We start from the raw sequence: 22,170 nt of genomic DNA, 5'->3' as shown, positions 1-22,170 counted from the left end.
AAATATTTAACAGAGACTCCAGCTTGTTTACCATACTTCAGTTACTAATAACTCAGAGTAGGTCATTGCAGTGTGATCTTATCTACTAGTTCTATCCCATGATAGTAAGGCTCTATGGGACTGAGATTAATAGTGTACAGTTCTTTAAAAGTGGTATTTTTATACTATGTAAGTAGTATAATTTTTTTTGAAGACAATTCTGTAGAGCCATGCAGTTTTTCTTTGTAACTTTCTTATTCTGAATAAAGGGTTAACTTGAATCACACAATTATTATATTTCCAGAGGCATGTGTATCTTAGTATGCATCTGAAAGCTGAAGAAATTGTTTTTTGACATAGCATCAGGCCAGTAGAGGGCTCTCCAAGTCAGTCTACAAGGACATATAGAAATAGCTGAAGGGATATAGAAAAGAGGGTTGCTGAAAATGTTAGAAGGATTTAAAATTATGTGGGGAATTAAAATATGGTTGAGAAATTAGTCTTCAAAAGATAAGGAAAATTAATAAAAGGGAATCAAGGAAAACCCAAAGTACTAAATGGATATTATAAATATAGGAGATGAATTTTTTTTAGTAGATATATAGAGAGAGCTGATAAATGGCAAGGGTTTAAAAGAACCAATAAATATAATAAAAAATATTTCTTAGCAAATAAAGTATTTTGGTGTTTGAACAGTGCTTTTCAATTTTTTATTGATTCATTTGACATTTAATGTATAAGTTTAAGGTGCACAGCACACTATTTAACACACTTATGTATTATGTTTGTTAAAGTAGCAGTATTTATTACATTACATAATTGTACTACATATTATTGTCCATGTTCATTACACTTCGCATTAAATTTCTATGGCTTATTTACTACTCCTTAGTACCCTTATACAAGTTTATATCCTTATACACCATTATTCAAATTTCCACCTCCCAACTCCCCCATCCTCTGGTAACCACCAGTTACTCTGTTTTTTACAGGTTTAACTTTTTGTAGATTCTACATATAAGTGATATATAGTCCTTAATATTTCTCCTTCTGACTTATATTGCTGAACATAATGTGCTTAAGGTCCATTCATGTTGTTATAAATCATAGGATATCTTCCTTTTTCATGGCTGGATAATATTCCACTGTGTACATTTAACACATCATTTTTATCTATTGATAGGCATTTGGGTTATTTCCATATCTGACCTATTATGAATAATGCTGTGATAAACATGGGAGGGTATATACTTTCAGAATCCTGTTTACATATTTCCTTTGGGTATATACCCAGAAATGGGATGGCTAGATTATATGGTAGATCTATTTTATTGGTCCATGGTGGCTGTACCAATTAACCCCCACCAGTGGTGTGTAAGAGTTCTTTTTTCACCACATCCTCACCTGCATCTGGTATTTGTCTTCTTGATGATAATCATTCTAACAGGTATGACATGGTATCTCACTGTGATTTTAATTTGCATTTTCCTGATGATTAATGAAGTGGAACATTTTCCCATGTGTCTGTTGGCCATTTTGATACCCTCTTTGGAAAAATGTCTATTTAGGTCTTTTGCCCCATATTTAATTGGATTAATTTTTTATTATTAAATTGACTTGAGTTCTTTTTATATTTTGGATATTAATTCTTTTCTGATACATAGTTTTCTGAAATATTTTCTTATTCTATAGTTTTTCTTTTCATTTTGTTATATTAGATCTGCTGCTATGCAGAAGCATTTGAGTTTGATATAGTTCCATTTGTCGATTTTTGCTTTTTGTTGTTTGGGCTTTTGGCATCATGTCTAAAAAGCAAATCATTGTTGAGACCAGTATTGATGAGTTTTCCCCCTATGTTTCATTCTAGGAGTTTTATGATATCAGATCTTTTAAGTCTTTGATCCATTTCAAGTTAGTTTTTGTGAGTAGTGTGAGATAGGGGCTCGATTTCATTGTTCTGCATGTGTTTGTACAGTTTTCCCAGCACACGTGTCAAAGAGACTCTCCTTTCCCCATAGGGTATTCTTGGTTCTCTGGTCAAATATCAGTTCACTGTATATGCCAGGATTTAATTCTGGGCTCTCTATTCCGTTACATTGATTGATCTGTCTTTTTTGTACCAGTATCATACTGTTTTTATTACTATGGCTTTTTACTATAGTTTGAAATCCAGAAGCATGATCCCTCTGGCTTTAATTTTTTTCCTTTATTTTCCCCCTCAGGATTACTTTCGGTATTTGGGGTCTTTTGTGGTTCCACACAGATTTTAGAGTTATTTCTTCAATTTCTGTGAAGAATAGCAAAGGAATTTTTATCTTAGATGTATGAACAATGTTATTTTTTATGCATAGCATTTTATATGTGCACAATTTGGGGCACATACCTTACTCATCCTAATTCCGTAGCAAATTAAACAAAGAAAAATATATTTTTAATATTCTGTATATTCTAGGTTAAAGAAAGTAAATTTTTGACATAAAATAACATTCTTTTATGAATTTATAGATGTAAAACATATTTTGGGTAAATAACTCTATTCGACTGTTAAAAACTTTGAACAGCCTACGATCAAGATGACCTGAAAGTTAAATATCAGCAAATCTCATAGGTAGAAAATGAGAACTAGGTTTTTATCCAAAAATTCACACTTCCTAGATTGTTTTAGTAGTAAAATTGCTGGAACTGAAGAGTGATTTATCTTTATAATGCCCTATACCAAAATTTTAACCTGTGGTTAACAAGGCTTCTTAGGGGGAAAAAATGTGAAGGATCCTTTTTATCTTTTGTTAAAAACTGAAGAAGAGATGTCTTCTTTTAACATAGATGTGAACCTTGGAATAGACCAAGCAGATAATATTTAATTACGCTTCATTGATGCATCATTTCTTGTTTTCTTTCCATTTTATCCTTTTTCTATTTATGTAATTTTTTCTATTTCATTTTCCTTCAGCCATTTTTTCTACTACCAAGTTTTGTGGTTTTAATGAGCATTTTATAAATGAGTCCCACCTTTACGAATGAGCTCATTCAACAAAACATAAATACCTAATGTGTTAAATTCTGGGGCAGCAAAAGTGAAGGATACTTTCTGTATTCATGATCTTGAATCCCACAGAGAGAGACTGTATCAAAAAACATGTTTATCCATTTCTTCAGAAATTACTTGTTTACTGTGGATAAGGCACCATGTAGGCTCTAGTAATATAAATGTGAATGAAGTTGGTTTTTTCATCAAAAAGTGTACAATCCAGTGAGGAAGACTGATAAACAAGAGATAATTGCAGTAAGTTGGAGGTGCCCAAATGGGATATATATGAAGTAATATGGGAATCCCTACTAAGAACAGATAAACTAGCCTTGCAGAGGGAGGCTTAAGCTTCCTGTAGGAAAGGACATCTGATCTGAGAACCTGATGAAGTAAAAGAATTTAGGCAGGTTAAGGAAATGGAGAAATAGTGCTTCAGGCATGCTATATTGTGTGTGAAGAAGCTCAAAGATAAAGCATTTGGAAAACTACACATTATTCTGTATGGATGAAGTGCAAAGTGAGAGAGAGTAGTGGTAAGAGGTGTGCTTAGAGAGAGGTAAGGCAGGGGTCAAGTTGTATCAAGGGCTTAAAAAGTAAGGGACCCATTTGTCCCTGTTTTAGCTACAGTTTCAGTTAATGCCTGTTGTACTCCCATAAGTGATTAATAGCACCCCCTTTCAATCTCTGAAGTGTTCTAGTTTGGTCACCCCTGGGGCGTAATAGACCCTGGATTTAAGATGGATGGTATTGGAGCAGAAACCAGGCAGGAAGCTCTTATCAATAGTCCAAAAGTTAAATGGACATCTGAATTTAACAACAATGTTGGTTAAGACAAAAGGAAGAATATTTATTACACATCTGTGTGACCAAGCATGGGCTTGATTTGATGACTTTAATGTGGTGAGAGAAGTGATTGCCTAGTTTCAGATGGGCAAAATTGATTGGCTTTTATTGCCAAAGGCCAGGATAGAGACAACTACATCAGGAGTAAGTTCTATTAGAGGAGAAAAATAATGAGTTATGCTTATATATTATTATATTGTAAATTTGGGACTAAGATGAAGAATGAGGCTGATATTCATAGGTAGGTCTAAGGGAGAGGTTAGAAATATAGGACTTGTCAGTCCACCCAGGTGGTGGTTGAAGCTTGGGCATGATCACTTCTTCCAGGGAGTGAAGAAAATGGGAACTGTAAGTAACGACAGGGAACAGCAGTATTTTAGAAGTCAGTAAAAGAGCACAAGTTGTGAAGGAGCATGGTGGAGGGGCGTGGGAGTGGGGGTTGCATATTGTTATAGAAATGAAGGGAAGACCGGCTTTCTTCGCAGACTCAGTGGTTGTAAGACACTCTGGCTGAAAAAGCAATTTAAGGGCTTAAAGCAGTTCTGGCTTCAGGCTTTTCTCTTTCTGTCTGCTTAATTTCATGTAGAAGTTGTCCAATTTGTCTTGTTATGAAACACATTTCTGTAGTGCAGATTTGCTCATACATGAATGGTACAATGAGGTCAGTATAGTTTTCAAGTCTCATTGGTTCATATGTGGTTTTTGTTTTGTTTTTCCAGGCAAGGGGATTTAGAATAGTGTGAGTAAAATTAGGATCTTCGGCAGGCTGCAGAACAGGCCTAGGCTCACCTGCTGCCTTGGCAGCAGAAGCCTCTTCAAGTTTCATTTTCAGAAAATTGTACTGTACTGCCTTGAGACATGCACTCCCTCCTTTAGCAGCTTCAGTTCCTGGCAGGTCGTGTTGCCTCCTACCCACCTGAATGTAGTCCCCATATTGCAGAGTTCTACCTCTGTCATCTCAATACCCACCAGACCTGCTCTAATTAAAGTGATGCCAGCATTTAATATTAACTGTGACTGCCTGCCCAAGAAGTTCAGCTCTTGTCCCCAGTTACTATTTTGATTAGTAATCTGGTTTAAGTTGCGTAGTCTTTGAATGGACTATTGCCTTTCCTTTTCCCTTAAGCCCTATTTTTAGTGCTTGGTTTTTGAGTGCTTTTCCAGGAATATTTCATTGTAGTAGAAACATCTGTATTAACTTATTTGTAAAATTAATAAATTTTATATTTTAGAACAGTTTTAGGTTCACAGCAAAATTGAGCAGAATGTACAGAGTTCTCATATATCCTGTGCCCCCACATACCTACGGCTTTCTCCACTGTTGACATCCTCTGTCACAGGATATCTTTGTTACAGTTGAACCTGTACTGACCCATTATCATCACCCAAAGGCCGTAGATTACATTGAGGTTCACACTAGGTGTTACAATTCTGTGAATTTGGACAAATGTATAATGACCCATATGTATTATTGTAGTATTGTACAGAATAGTTTCACTGCCCTAAAACTCTGTGCTCTGCCTGTTCAATCCCTCCTCTCCTTTAACCTCTGGCAACAACCAATCTTTTAACTGTCTCCATAGTTTTGCCTCTTCCAGAATGTGATATAGTTGGAATCATACAGTATATATCCTTTCAGATTGGCTTCTTTCACCTCATGACACACATTTAAGTTTCCTCTGTGTCTTTTTTTTTTTTTTTTTGAGAGAGCGTGCAGGCATGCATGCACATGGGCAAGTAGGGTGGGTGCTGGGCAGAGAGAGAGAGAGAGAGAGAGAGATGGAAAATCCCAAGCAGCCCCACGCTCAGCACAGAGCCTGAGGTGTGGGGCTTGATCCCACAACCCTGGCATTATGACCTGAGCCAAATTCAAGAATCAGATGCTCAACCACTGAGCCACCCAGGGTGCCCCATCATCATATTGATAGCTTATTTCTTTTTAGTGCTGCATAATATCCCATTGCCTGTATGTACCATAGTTTATTTGTCCACTCATCTACTGAAGGAAATTTTAGTTATTTTAAAGTTTTGGCAAATATGAATAAAGCTGCTGTAAACTTTCATGTGAAGCTTTTTGTGTAGCATATTTTCTATTCATTTGGGTAAATACCAAGGAACACATTGCTGGATCATATGGTAAGAGTATGTTTAAGTAACTGCCAAGATCTTTCAAAGTGGTTATATTACTTTGCATTCCCTCCAGTAATAAACAAAAGTTTCTGTTGTTGCATATCCTCACCAGCATTTGGTGTGCAGAGTTTTTGATTTTGGCCATTCTAATAGGTATATAGTGGTAGGTAGCTCATTGTTGTTTCAATTTGCAATACCCTAAAGACATTTGATTTTGAACATCTTTTCATATGTTTATTTGTCATCTGTATATTTTCTTCAGTGAGATAACTGTTTGTTCAGGTCATTCCCCCATTTTTAAAATTTGTGTTGTTTTTTATTGTTGAGTTTTAGGAGTTCTTTGTATAGTTTGGATACATATCCTTCATCATATGTGTCTTTTGCAAATAGTTTCTGCCAGTATGTGGCTTATCTTCTCATTTTCTTGATAATGTCTTCTGCAGAGCTTAAATTTTTAATGAAATCCAGCTTATCATTTGTTTCTTTTTTTAAACATTTAAAAAAATGTTTATTTATTTTGAGAGAGAAAGCAAGAGCACAAGCAGTGAGTGAGGGAAAGAGAGAATCCAAGCAGGCTCCATGCTGTCAGCACAGAGCCCAATGCGGGGCTCAATCCCATGAACCATGAGATCATGACCTGAGCCGAAATCAAGAGTTGGATGCTTAACCAACTGAGCCATCCGGGTGCCCCCATTTGTTTCTTTTATGGATCTTACTTTTAGTAGTGTATCTAAAAGTTATTGTCATATCTAGGTTTTTTTCTATGTTATCTTCTAGGGGTTTTATAGTTTTCCATTTTAACAGTTAGGTCTGTAGTCCATTTTGTGTTAATTTTTGTGAAAAGTGTAAAGCCTGTGTCTAGATTCATTTTCTTGCATATAGATGTTCCATTGTTCCAGCATCATTTGTTGAAAAGACTTTCTTTGCTCCATTGTACTGCCTTTGTGTTTTTGTCAAAAATCAGTTGGCTGTATTTATATGTGGATCTATTTCTAGGCTTTCATTTCTTTTCCACTGACCTGTTTGGTCTTTCCTCAATGCCATACACTCTAGATTACTGTAGATTTATTGTAAGTCTTGACATCAGGTGGTCAGTCCTGCATCTTTGTTCTTTTCCTTCAATATTATGTTGACTATTCTGGGTCTTTTGTTTTTTCGTAGAAACTTTACAATCAGTTTGTTGCTACCCACAAAATAACTTGTTTGGATTTGCCTGAGATTGCCTTGAATCTATGGATTAAGTTGGGTGAAACTTAACATCTTGACAGTATTGAGTTTGTCCGTGGACATGGAATATCTCTTTGTTTATTTCATCCTTCTTTATTGTCTTTGATCAGAGTTTTGTAACTTTCCTTATATCTTGTACTTTGTTACATTTATACTTATTTCATTTTGGGGGTGCTAATGTAAATGCCAATGTGTTTTAAATTTCAAATTCTACTTGTTCATTGCTGGCATATAGGAAAACACCTGACTTTCATATATTAATCTTGTTTCTTGCAACCTAGGTATTATTTTCCTATTAGTTTCAGGAGGTGGGTTTTTTTGTTTTTGTTTTTGTTTTTGTTTTTGTTTTGATCTGTTTTCTTGGATTTTCTATATAAGTGATTATATCATCTGTGAACAAAACTGTTTTAATTCTTTTTTCTGCCCAACTGGCATACATTTTATTTCCTTCTCTTGTTTTATTGCATTCCCTAGGATTTCCAGTACAGTGTAGAAAATCAGTGGTGGGAGGAACATCCTTGCCTTGTTCCTGGTGAAGCTTCAAGTTTCTTACCATTAACTGCTGCTAGCTATAGTTTTTTTCTAGATGTTCTTTATCAAGTTTAGTAAGTTTGCCTCTATTCCAAGTTTGGTTATAGTTTCTTGCATGAATGAGTGTTGAATTTTGTCAGAATTATTTTCTACATTTAATTGATGTGATCATAATGTTTTTTCCTCTGTAGACTGTTGATATGATGGATTACATTAATTGATTTTTGAATGTTGAACCAGCCTAAATTGCTGGGATAAATTTCAGTTGGTCATGGTGAATAATTCTTTTTATACATTGTTAGATCCAGTTTGCTATTTTTTTGAGGATCCATTTATGTAAAATATTGGTCTGTAGCTTTCTTTTTTTAAAAATTAAAACAATTTTTTTTTTTTAGTAATCTTTACACCCAACGTGGGGCTTGAACTCATGACACTGAGATCAAGAGTCGCATACTCTTCCAAGTGAGCCAGGCAGATGCCCTTATAGTTTTCTTGTAATGTTTTTGTCTCATTTGGTATTAGGGTAATTGTGGCCTCATAGAATGAGTTAGAAGTATTCCTTCTGCTTCTGTGTCTGGAAGAGATTGTAGAAAGTCGGTATAATTTCTTCCATTTTTATTTTTTATTTTTTTATTTTTTTTTAAATTTTTTTATTTTTAACGTTTATTTATTTTTGAGACAGAGAAAGACACAGCATGAATGGGGGAGGGTCAGAGAGAGAGGGAGACACAGAATCTGAAACAGGCTCCAGGCTGTGAGCTGTCAGCACAGAGCCTGACGCGGAGCTTGAACTCACAGACCGCGAGATCATGACCTGAGCCGAAGTCGGACACCCAACTGACTTGAGCCACCCAGGCACCCCTGATTTCTTCCATTTTTAAATGCTTGGTAGAATTCACCAGTAAACCCATCTGGGCCTGGTGCTTTCTGTGTTAGAAAGTGATTAATTATTGATTTAATTTCTTTAATTGGCCTCTTCAGATTATTTATTTTTTGTATGAGTTTTGGCAGGTTGTGGTTTTCAAGAAATTAGTCTATTTCATCTAGGTCATCAAATTTATTGGCATAAAGTTGTTCATAATAATCCTTTATTATATTTTTTAATGTCCATGGGATCTGTAGTGATGATTGCCCTTAAAATTTGATATTAATAAATTTGTGTCTTCTTTCTTTTTTCTTAGTTAGCCTGAACTAGAAGGTTATTGATTTTATAGATCTTTTCCAGAATGAGTTTTGATTTTGTTGATTTTCTATATTGATTTCCTGTTTTCAGTTTCACTGATTTCTGCTTTAATTTTTATTCTTCTATACTTTGGATTTGATTTATTTTTCTGTGTCTAGTTTCCAATGTGGAAGCTTAGAAAATTGATTTTAAGCCTTTCTTGTTTTCTAATATATGCATGTGACGTTATAAATTTCCCTCAAAGCACTGCTTTAATTACATCCCACAAATTTTAGATAATCTGTATTTTCATTTCCCTTTAGTACAGAATATTTTAAAATTTCTCTTGATATTTCTTCTTTGATCCATAAGTTATCTAGAAGTGTACTATTTAATCTTCAAGTATTTTGGGATTTTTATAGCTACCTTTCTGTTGATTTCTAGTTTAATTACATTATGGTTTGAGAGCATATATTGTTTGATCCTTCTTCTTTTAAATTTGTTAAGACATGTTTTATCACCCAAAATGTGGTCTATTTTGGTAAATGTTCTGTATGAGCTTGAGAAGAATGTGTAATCTGAAGTAGTCTATACATGTCAATTACATCCAGGCAGTTGTTGATGCTGTTTAGTTCAACTGTGTTCTTAGTAATTTTCTACTTGATGGGTCTGTTCATTTCTGATAGAGGGTTGTTAAAGTCTCCAGTTACTATAGTAGATTCATTTGTTTCTCCTGTAGTTCTCTCAGTTTTTACAGCACATATGTTGCTGCTCTGTTGTTAAGCATATACACATTAAGGATTGCTAAGGCTTCTTGGAGTATTGACCCTTTCCTGTAATGCTCATTTTGGTTCCTGATAACTTTCCTGGCTGTAAAGTCTGCTTTTTCTGAAATTAACATAGCTATTCTACTTTCTTTTGATGAGAAGTTAGCATGACGTATCTTTTTCCATCCCTTTGCTTTTAATCTGTGTGTGTTATTATTTTTAGTGTGGGTTTCTTGTAGGGAGCATATAGTCAGGTCTTGTTTTAGGACCCATTGAGGCAGTCTCTGTCTTTCAGTTGATGTATTTATACTATTTACATTTAAAGTGATTATTGATACAGTTGGGTTAAAACCAACCATGTTTGTTACTGTTTTTTTTGCTCTTGTTCTTTGTTCCTATTTTTGTCTTCCACTTTGTCTGCCTTTTGTGCTTTTACTCGAGCATTTAATACAATTCCATTTTCTCTCCTTTCTTAGCATATAGATTACACTTCTTTTTTTAGTGGTTGCCCTAGAGTTTGCAATATACACTTACAACCAACCCATATCTGCTTGCAGATAACACTGTACCTTTCATGAGTGGTGCAAATTCCTTGTAATAATTAAGTACTACTAAATCTTCCTTCCTTTTTCTTGTATCATTGCTGTCATTCATTTCACTTAAGCATACACACACACAAACACACACTAAGTGAACACATTGTTGCCATTATTGTTGAATAAGCATATCTATTAGATTAAGACAAATAAAAGCTTTTATTTGATTTGATTTGATTTGATTTGATTTGAGTTTCTGACCTATATCATTTTCCTTCTCTCTGAGGAACTTCCTTTTAACATTTCTTCCAAGCCAAGTCCATTGGCAACAAATTCCCTCAACTTTGTTTGAGAAAACCTTTACTTCTTCACCTATGAAGAATAATTTCAGAGTATAGAATTACAGGTTGGTGGGTTTTTTTCTCTCAACACAAAATATTTCACTCTACTTTCTTCTTGTTTGCACAGTTTCTGAGAAGTCAGATACAACTGTTATGTTAGCCTGTCTGGAGATAAGGTGTTTTTTCCTCTGGTTTATTTTGAGATATTTTTTTATCTTTGATTTTCAGAAATCTAAGTATAATATGCCTCGATGTAGTTTTTTGGAATTTATTCTGCTTGATCTCTGAGCTTCCTGAATCTGAGATGTGGTAGTTGACAGTTTGGGGAAATTCTCAGTCATTTTTGTTTCAAATGCTGTTTTCATTCCTTTCTTCTCCTTGTATTGTTATATACCTTTTGTAGTTATCTCACAGTTCTTGGATATTCTCTTTTATTTTTTCCAGTGTTTTCTCTTTGTTCTATAGTTTTGGAAGTTTCTTGTCATATCCTCAAGCTCTAAGATTGTTTCCTGAACTGTGTTCAGTCAACTGATGAGCCCATCAAAGACCTTCTTTATATCTGTTACAGCATTTTTGATCTCTAAAATTTATTTTTTATTCTAAGGATAGCCACCTCTGTGCTTATTACATTAACCATATGTTCTTACCTGTTTTCTGCCTTAGCATTAATGCCCTATATTGATCATAGTCTTAAAAATTTTTTGGTCTAATAATTCCAGCATTCCTGTCATATCTGACTCTGACTCTGGTTCTGTTGCTTATTTAGTCTGTCCAGCTGTGATTTTGTCTTTTAGTGTGCCTTGTAATTTTTTGTTGAAAGTTAGATCAGATGTACTAGGTAAAAGGAAATGTGGTAAATAATAATATAATGGTAAGGTGTAGAGAAAGAAGTATTATGTAGTCCTTTGGTTAGATGTTAGTCTTTTTGTGAGCCTGTGATTTTGGACTCTGAACTTAATGAGTGCTTCTGTCTTTTTCCTTCCTACCCTTAAGTGAGAGGATGGCTAGAGACAACTAGAATTGAATATTTCTCTTCTAGGTAGGTTAGTTCCCTTCTAGGTAGGGTAGTCTCTAGTTTCATAGTTTCTACTGAAGACAGGTCTTGTTAAGAAGAATGTAGTGTTCTGGTGTATTTCCAAATGGTTCCTTTTATCTTCCTGCTAGAAACATGAAGAGATTTTCCCCTGATAATTAATCACTGTGAGGACCTGATAGAGCTCGTGGCAGTAAAACTCAAAAAAGTTGAGTGTCTCCTATGACTAGATCTCCCTTGGAGTTTTTGACTCTCAGAATTGTCCATTCTGAGCCTCCAGCAATTCATCAACTTCAGTTCTGGTTTTCCTATTCCAGCATTGGTTGCAGGGAGGATTTTGTTCTAGTAAGTGTGACTTTCTGTATTCATCTGTCTCCCCAATTTAGGGGGCAGAAGTTTACCCTGTGACCTTACTTCTGATATATCTAAGAAGAATTGTTGATTTTTCAGTGTGTTCAGCTTTTTCACTTGTTAATAAAACAGATGGAATGGAAATTTCTGAGCTCACTACATGCCAGATTATAAACTATAAGTCTGTGTTATTTTTTTTTTTTTTTTTAGTTTCCTATCCTGGCCCACCCATCTTTCTGAATTTTAGACCCATCTCTCTAACTTCCTCTCTATTTGTATGTTCAAATGATAATCTTAATAAGCTCTAATTATAATTAAGTACATCTGCTTAGAGCTGTTCTCCTATATGACCTTCTTACCTTGGCTCAGAATAGGATCTTTCTTTCCTGTTACTCGACTAAAAATCTCAAACCTTAGTTATCTAACATTTCCTGTCTGTACACTTCTTAAAAAATAATTTTCTCTAAATCCTCTCAATTCTACTTCCAGACTTTCTTCATTCTGTTCTCCATGCTCTTGTTTAACTCCTCTTTTTTATCAGCTAAGTAGGTTAGAATAATTTCTGAAAGTGACATATTCATATCCATTCATCCATTCTCAGTATCCTCTAATTCCTGTTGTCCACTGCTTCCAGTGGTTGTAGCACTCTCTTGTTCTCTTTACTCTTTTCTTTTCCCTTCAATCAAAAGTTACTGAGAGTTGGGAAACCTGGGTGGCTCATTCGGTTGAGCATCCAACTTCGGCTCAGGTCATGATCTCCGGGTCTGTGAGTTTGAGCCCCACATCGGGCTCTGCTGACAGCTCAGAGTCTGGAGCCTGCTTCAGATTCTGTGTCCCTCTCTCGTTCTGCCCCTCCCCCACTCATGTTCTGACTCTTTCTCAAGAACAAATAAACATTAATAAATAAATAAACAAAGTTATTGAGAGTCTGCCTACTGGGCTAAATGCCAGGGAATACAGAGATTTACAAAACAGAGTTCACAATCTTCTTAAATCATGTTACTTTGTTGTTATAAAACCATCACTGGTTTTATAACCAGTGGTTTTATGGTCTTAACTCATTTCCTATGAGTTAAGATTTAACTCTGAATCTTGTGATTATACAACAGTATGGTCCCACGTAGATTTTTAAATTTCCCCTTATATCCATCCTCCCTCTTACAATCCATACTTTAAACAGCGATGGGTATTCTCTGTATATATTCCATTTATTTATTTTTTTAAGTTGTATTTATTTATTTTGAGAGAGAGAACGAGAGAGAGCACGCAGGAGAGGGGAAGAGAGAGAGGGAAAGAAAATCCCAGCCAGGCTCAGCATGGTCAGCACAGCCCAATGTGGGGCTCCATCTGATGAACCATGAGATCATGCATGATCTGAGCTCTTCCCTTCTCCATTTCTGCCAGAATCCTCCTTATTTTCAAAGGGTATCTCAAAAGCCACTTCCCAGTAAAGCCTTTTTCCTCATTCTCCCAATGTTGTCTTCTTTTGTCCTCCCACCTCCCCATTCTTTTTACTTAAAACGACTTTTCTTTGGCTACCATATTGTATGGTGCCCTATATATATATAATCATCTGAGGGTTTCTCTGATGCCTCTGATTAGAATTTGAGTTTTTAAAGGACAGTGGTAGAGTCTGTCATCTTTGAAATACTCAGCACACGATAAATGCTACTTATATAATTTTTGAATTATAACTCCTCCTTTGGTGAAGTATGAGTTCTTCAAGGTCTAGTTCAAGTTCACTTCCTGTAAAACCTTCCCATAGGTACTACAGTACAACTGTCTTTGCACTTAGGCAGTTTTCATTGTCTTTCTTTGTGTGATACTTTATTAAACTGCTGAGACCTTGCTTTATTAACTGTCGAATCCCTAGTATACAATTCATAAAATGTGCTTAAGTAAATATGTGTTGAGTAAGTGGAAAAATAAATTGTCTGTTTACTTTCACATTACTGTATTGGTATCTTTTACAGTACTTAGAACATTTTAATTTTTTGAGGAAATATTTGTATTTTCTGTCTGCCTTTTCCTGATTGTAATGCTGCACGGTAGGGGAAAGATCTAACCTGAATTCCTTATAAAACCTCGCTCATAGAAACAAGAATGCATTTGTTCAATCAGCAATTGTTTTTTGAGCTCTTATTTTATGCCAGTGATTATTCTAGGAAATAACGATATAAGGGCAACTAAGATGGACAATAATTCCTGCTTTCATGGACCTTACATTCTAGTTAGAGGAAAAAATTAATACTTATTGATGGGGCACCTGGGTGCCTCAGTCGGTTGAGTGTCTGACTCTTGATTTCAGCTCAGGCCATGATCTCATAGTCGTGTTCTTGAGCCTGTGTTAGTCTCTGCGCTGGGCATGGAGCCCACTTGAGATTCTCTCTCCCTTTCTCTTTGCCCACCGCCTCCCCACCCCATGCTTGTGCGCATGCACTCTCTTTGTCCCTCTCAAAAATTACTTACTGAGTTTAATATTAGCTGGAAATGCTCACCTGTGAAGAATTAGTTCTTTAGTTTTTATCTCCCTAGACCTTTCATTTCTGTTTAATGTATTATTTATGTCTCTAATTATACTTTTTAACCAAAAACCTTGCCTTTATTAAGCTTTTCTTTATGTGTTAGGAACTTTACGTATTTTATCTCTGTTCTTCAAAAAAAAAAAACACTGCAAGGTAGACTTTATTACTTCTGATTTATAGATGAGAAGACAGGTTTGGCATTGGTAAGTAAGTAATGTGATTTAATCATGGCACATAACTAGGAAGTGGGAGAGCTGGGATTCATGCCAAGGGCTGTCTGTTGCAGAAGCCTATATATACACTCTCTGTACAATACCTTATTTCCAGTTTCTTTTCATTTTTTCAGGACAAGTAAATCTTTAACCTGTTTTATTTTTTTCTTTCCTGATAGCCACAGTATGAGAACAGTTCACTCCAGACTCCATTTTGTGATCAGTCAGTATCCCATTCCCAGCAAGAGGAACTTGAGCAAAAGCTTGCATCTACTGAAAAAGAGGTTTTACAGCTCAACCAGTTTCTCAAACAAAGAATAAGCCAATTTAGTGAAGAAAAGAAGAAACTGGAGGAAAAGGTAGATATTTTTAATAAAGTTGAATTAGGTCAATAACATTGCTTCAACATATAATTCTTTGTCATCTACTATATTTTAGGTGTTATACCAGGTTGTACACTTAGATTAAAATGATTAGTTTTGTAGTAACTTTTAAGAAAGTCTGTGCCGTCTACAAAAATCTAAAGATTTTCTTGAGGGATTAAAAATGCCGCAGTATATTACATCTTGCTAAGTAGTAGTGAAACGTTTTTTTAAGTTTGTTGCCTACACTGAGATGTGACACAAATAACTTTTTCTTCTCTTTTTTTGGGTCCCTGTTTCTTTGTCTTGTTGAGTATGAAGGATTGGTAAATGAAATAAAGGTGGTCTTTTTTCATAAGAACATGACTTAAAGTTATTTAAGCTGAAGCCCCTGATTCAGAACAAGTAGTGAAAAAACAAAATCTTTAAGCATGTGATATATCCTTATATTTATTTGACCTTTCTACCTTTATTAAAGTATTTTTGTATTTCCTTTCATTCCATTATAGTGTCATTAAAGATCGAGTAGATTACCTGCTAGCCCTAATTTACTGAAGAAGCATAGATCCTTAAGCTGCTACTTAGTTGCAGAACTGGTTTTAGACTCTTGATATGCCCAGCTTATTATTCTATTAATTGAAACTTCCATTCAAGTGATCTTGAAACAGTCACCGTGATTTCTGCAGGCATGTTTGGAGTTATTAATAGAGCACTCAGTTGACATTTTTGTGTGTTTGTATATGTATACATGTGAGTTAAATTTTGGATCTTCCAAAACCTGACAAAAATGTACATGGTTTCTCTTAGCTTTATGATGTATTTTATGTTGGCTAACTTGAAAATAACTTAGGTACCTGTTTCTTGTTTCTTTTCTGTATTTTGGGGGCTCCGTGCAATACCATAATCTGGAGGGAGCTAAAAAAATATTTATTGATTCTATAGATGTGGGAGGGATTAAAATATTTTCTCACCTGAGATTTATTAATTGAAAGATTGTGTGCAAATTACGATGATTCGGTGGATACAGACTTTTAAAATATATTTTTATGTCTTATCTAGATTTTTCTCATCTTTTGTTACTTGAAAAATATTTCAAGCTGTTCATGTCCAAAAGACAATTCTTATTTTGCCTTCTGAGTGCCCTCTTCTTCCTAAATAATATAAAACAAAATTTTCTTTAGTGTTCATTACTGTATATTCAGTTACTCATGCATGCTGGAAACCTTACCAACATTAAGCCGGTCTCCTAAATATATATACAATCCATCTAACACTACCAGAGTGGTCCAAGTTATCATCTCTTGGCAAAAGCTTTTTTAAAGGCCTCTTCATTGGTGTCTCTGAGTCCAATCTTTCCCTGCCTGTCTGCTTTCCTCTCTGTCTCCAGTCACTTTTTTTGTTGTTATTGTTACAATTCCGTGTATTTTATTTATTATATTTTCTTTAAATTGAAGCATAATTTATATATAGTCAAACCAAAACCTCTCAATCACTAGGAGTGCCTGGCTGGCTCAGTCAGTAGAATATGCAACTCTTAATCTCAGGGTCATGGGTTTGAACCCCATGTTGGGCATAGAGTTTACTTAATAAGCAAACATTTCAGTCACAAGAAATTCCTTTGTGCTTCTTTCTAGTCTAGTTTCCTTCCTGTTTCTGAAACACTGTTACCACTACAGATTAGTTTTGAATCTTCTTGGTCTTCATATAAATGGAGTCATACTGTATGTATTCTTTTGTGTTGGTTTTCTTTCACTTAATACCTTTGATATTTATTCATATTGTTGTATATATATTGGTAGTTTGTCCCTATCTACTGCTGAGTTGCATTGTATTATATAGATATATCATGGTGTGTCTACTCTCTTGTTAATGGATATTTGAATTGTTTGCATTTTGGGGAAATTATCAACAAGGCTGCTGTAGACATTCCTGTAACAGACATTTTTTATATGAATATTTTCATTTCTCCCGGATAAATTCCTAACAGTGGAATTTCTGAATCATACATTTCATACGATAGAGGTTTAACTTACAAGAAACTACCTGAGTTCTGCACACTTAGTGACCTTTCTGAGTTGGCCTTATGGATTGGGGCATCCTGAGCCAGTGATCCTGTGCTGAGATGCTTCAAAGCCTTATAAAAATGCTTAGATCCCCACTTAGAGGCCTGCTGTACCTAAGTTTAGCAAGAGATTTGGAGGTAGGAATGAGGTTGATGGGCTTCGTCATTTATAAAATTGGGAGTGCTCATAAAAGAAGTACAGCTTTGAAAGCTTCAAGTCCTGCATCTGCTTATGGTCATCATTAATCAGCTTTACGTGGAGTACACATCAGATGGAGCCTGGTCAGCTGGCTTTAAATTTCAGCAAGCTCTGTTAGACGGGAACGTGGAACATCGCTGTACATTTGTAGAAGTGCTGTATTGTTTCTGGTGTGAATAAATGTACCTGTGAGGTAGAAAGAAAAGGAAAGACCACCCGAGTTCTCCCAGTGCTTGTACCATTTAACACTTCTATCAACGCATGAGAGTTCCAGTTGCTCCACAGCCTCCCAGCCCATTCTTGATCGTGTGGAGGACTGAACTTTTTAAAATGAAGACCTAGTCATTTGACTTACTTGATAAAACCCAATAATGCCATCTCATTGTCTTTAAAGTAAGAATCAAATTCTTCCCCTGACCAGAAAGGCCCTGCCTAACTATAACCTTTGGCTCTAGCTGTCTCCCTCTGGTACACTGTGTCACAGTGCAGTGCTTACAGTTGCTCCAACAGGTCAGGCTTGGGTTCTGGTATCAGAGTCTTTACACAGAATTTCTTCTTTGCCTGGTTAATACTCGACTCTCTTCTCCCACTACTCACTCACCCATTTATTTTGTCAAGTCTCAGCTTAAATATCTTTCTCCTGTAACCCCTTCTTTTTGTATGTTTAGAGCATTTTGTTTTGTTTTTCTAGTACTTAACACAATTTTGAGTAATCATTGTATTTTAATATCTCTCTGTAAGCTCTAGGAAAGCAGGGATGTATCAGTCTGTCACTGTAGCATATGTAACACCAGCCATGGTGCCTGGCATATTGAATGAATGAATGAATGAATGAACGAATGAATGCTTTCAAGTGATTTTTGCTAAGAGAGAAGAGAAGAGAGATAAGAGTGAGATAAGAATAAATTGGATATTAAAGATGTCAGAGTGAGTGTATGACAGAGCAAATTCCTGAGAAAAATAGGAAAAGGTTGATAACAGACGCCAAGATGGAAGAATTACTTTTGGGAAAGAGGAACAGTCTCTATATGGAGTGAGGCAGTTGAGAATGGAAATATGTATACCAGAGAAATTCAGAAGGGGGGTTGGTGTTAGAGTTTGTGTCAGAGGCCATGGAGATGATGTGAGTTTTTGAAGAGAGTGTAGAAGCTAGTAAATAGACTCATGGGTAACACATTAACTGACCAGCACTTGAGGCCCACATGAGATTGGATTGCATTGTTTCCTTCTGCATTTCCTCTCTGTTATCCTGATCAAGACTGATACTACGACAGAAAAGCATTCAATGTGAAAAATAACAAAAATAGAAGTTACTTAAAAAAAATTTTTTTAATATAATTTATTGTCAAATTGGTTTCCATACAACACCCAGTGCTCATCCCAACAAGTGCCCTAATGTTTGTTTATTTTTGAGAAAAAGACAGAGCATAATTAGGGGAAGGACAGAGAGATGGAGACACAGAATCCGAAGCAGGCGCCAGGCTCTGAGCTGTCAGCACAGACCCCGATGTGGGGCTCGAACTCACAAGCTGTGAGATCATGACCTGAGCCAAAGTCACATACTTAACCAACTGAGCCACGCAGGCACCCCAGAAATTACCTTTTGATAAGCTCTTTCTTGTATATGCCAGATAGCATGTGAAGGTGCATTAAGTGCATTTTTTCATTTAATATTAACTAATCTTCACAAAAATCCTGACAGATATATACTATATCCCCATTTTAAAAACTGAGCAAATTGAAGCTCTGAGACAAGTTGAATAATTTGTCCAGTTGGATGTAGGTAGAAATTATTGAAAAGCAAGGAGTAAAATTCAGGACGGTTTAACTCTACAGCTGATGCTTTGTTCTAATAATAATGGTTTATTTATAAGAAAATTTAGAGGAAAACATTTCGTCAGTAATCTATTTTGTTCTAATAACTGTATTTAAAATAAAAATATATTTGTTTGTAAACCTCTTCTGAAAACAGGGCCCTCCTTATTGTCTTCTAGAAATAATCTCAATACTAAATAATATTTCCTTGAACAAAAAAAAGTAACCTTTTATAAATTGAATAGGGAAAATTTCTTGGTGATAGTTGATTTACCTGGAGGTAATTACTGGAGCTCAGACTTTAGTAACCAACATGAAACTTTTAAGTTAAAAACAAAACAAAACAAAACAAAAGAGCTTCTCATCAGTGAACAGGGCTTAAAAAACAACAACAACAACAACAACAACAACAACAACAACAACCCAGACTTAGTGATTATGTGTAATCAGCTTGTGGTCAACAAATAGCATAAACAGTATCCAGTAGGAGAGTATTGGCAGATATTTGTGATCAAGGGCAGCAAGCTTGACACAACAGCACAGAAGACAGTTGTCCAGCCAAAGAAAAAAAAGCAAACTAGGACATCTTTGCACAGGAGAAGATAGCATGACTAACCTATTCCATTGGCTTCTCTTTGAGGACATCGTTGTGTCACATTTAAGACACTTAAAAAATTAAATATAAATTAGGGCGACATTAATAAAAATAGGCTGGTTATTTTTATTTCTGTAACTTACAGGGTCATTTGCTAAGGCAAGAATAGGCTTTGTTGATGGGGAGTACAGGCAGAACTGGTTGCTAGAGAATTTGGGGGAATTTGGTTATGCGGAGTATGAAAGAACTGAAAGAACATTGGCTTTTCAGTCAGAGGTTTATATTTGAATCCCACCTGTGTCTCAGTGACTTGTACTTAAGTCACTAAAGACCTCTGGACCTCATATTCAAAAAAGGAATAATTTATGTCTTTTTTGGAAAAATTTCTGTTCACATCCTCTGCTTATTTTTTAATCATATTATTTGGTTTTTTTGGTGTTGAGTTGTATAAGTTCTTTATATATTTTGGATATTAACTTCCTTATTGGATATATCATTTGTAAGAGAAATTCAGTACCATGAGATACTATCTTACACCTGGCAGAATAGCCGAAATCAAAAATGTAAGAAGTAACAAGTGTTGATGAAGAGAAAAAAGAACTCTTGTGCACTGCACATTTGTGTAGCCTCTGGAAAACAGTGTGAAGGTTCCTTAAAAATTAATTATAGAATTACCATATGATCCAGTAATCCCAGTACTGGGTATTTACCCAAAGAAAACAAAAACACTAATTTAAAAAGATACATGTACTCCTGTGTTTATTGCAGCATTACTTACAATAGCCAGGATATGAAAGCAACCCAAGTGTTTACTGTTAAATGAATGGGTAAAGGAGATGTGGCATATATACACAACCAAACAATACTCAGCCATGAAAAAGAATGAGTTCTTGCTGTTTGCAACAACACGGATGGATATAGGGAAGATCATGCTAAGTGAAATAACTCAGTCAGAGAAAGACAAATACCATATGATTTCACTCATACACGGAATTTAAGAAACAAAACAAATGAACAAAGAGAAAAAGAGAGAAACCAACATCCGACTCTTAAATACAGAATACAAACTGGTGGCACCAGAGAGGCCGAGTGTGTGTTGGGTGGGTGGAGGGTAAAACAGATAAAGGGTGAAGAGTACACTTACTTTGAAGAGCACTGAGGAATGTATCTATTTGTTGAATTATTGTACACCTGAAACTAAAATAACACTGCATGATAATTATCATCCAATAAAAAAAAGAGAAAAGGGGAGAAAAAGGGAATGGCATTATGTGGTCTTTCAGATGGTCACAACAACCTGTGAGTTCTGAAAGATCACAAATTATCACAGCATCACACTTGCCTTTAATCCAGAGAAAGCTCCAGTAAATATTAGAACTTAACTATTTTATCAATGTTGCTCTTTACCCAAGTTAATAAATATATCTTAAAGTTGTTGATGGAATGAATAGATGAAAGGAGAGGTGATTTGTTTTTCCAATTGAACTTGTTTTAATAAAAGTTGTTACACAGTGGACTTAAAAGAAATTAGATAAGACATGAAAGAAACCAGATTGTGCACAAGTGTCAGCTTTAATAAAATTTTGGAAAGTGAACCATTATACTACTAATTATTGACACTTATTTCCCTGGTGAATATGGGAAAAGGATGTAAAAACCTGTAAGCTTTTGGAAGACTAGTAATTTAAGTGAAGAAGAGTCTGGAGTTTACTTTTTAGGTAACTGTTTGTGTACACATGTTATTTGTAATTGATCTGAAATATGAAAGAACTTTGAATTTGTGCGATGAAATTTAAAGATCGTATATTTCAGGTGGAAAGGTGAAAAAATTAGTACATAAAAATCTGAGGTTCACCCTTCACAAATTAAGATATACTGGAATCATGTACCATATAGTGTTCTATAATAGGTGTTCAATTAACATGTTCTGTCAATCCTAAAATGACATCAGTGGTATGGCAAACTTTTATCATATGTAACTTTGAGAAAAAAAATATGTTACAAATTCAATTATGACCTAATAAATACCTTAACAGTAGTCTTGGCTTGAGGTATGGACTGGTCTCACTAGTGCCCATATCTCTTTCCAAGTATCTGGTGATTTTTGTATGTTCTCCTGGTTTTGGTTGCATTTCTTGAGTACGTGATAAACAATTTCTTTGCAAGTCAGTAACAAAACAGCTTTAATTACTTTTAGGTATCTTCCTTCCTTCTTTTTTTTTTTTTTTTTTTTTTTTAAGTTTACTTATTTTGATAGATCATGCATGCAAGGTGGGGTAGGGGCAGAGAGAGAGAGGGAGAGAGAGGAAATCCCAAGCAGGCTCCACACTGACCTGAGCCAAAGTCTCTAACCTGACTGAGACACCCAGGGGCCCCGGGTATCTTCCTTTCTTATTTCACATGAAATGTTTGGATATAGCTTTGTTAGAAATAAGAAATTGAAGTCATCCCTCCAGAGACGAATATTTGCTT

The 22,170-nt window shown here is 35.3% G+C and overlaps 1 protein-coding gene across 2 annotated transcripts in view; it reads left to right on the top strand.

Annotated features, from left to right (window-relative positions):
* The window catches only part of CEP85L (centrosomal protein 85 like), a 154,503-nt gene that overhangs the window by 100,593 nt on the left and 31,740 nt on the right, over positions 1-22,170 (top strand). Inside the window, exon 6 of one of the 2 annotated variants that reach the window (XM_049654251.1) lies at positions 14,845-15,024. The exons of the other annotated variant lie outside the window; for it this stretch is intronic. Within the exon in view, the coding sequence (XP_049510208.1) occupies positions 14,845-15,024 (180 nt within the window). The remainder of the gene's footprint in view (positions 1-14,844; positions 15,025-22,170) is intronic. 2 annotated transcript variants of the gene reach the window in all.

This window comes from Panthera uncia (assembly GCF_023721935.1).
Source record: "Panthera uncia isolate 11264 chromosome B2 unlocalized genomic scaffold, Puncia_PCG_1.0 HiC_scaffold_24, whole genome shotgun sequence".
NCBI lineage: Eukaryota > Metazoa > Chordata > Mammalia > Carnivora > Felidae > Panthera > Panthera uncia.
This window is presented reverse-complemented; position numbering and strand designations above follow the sequence as displayed.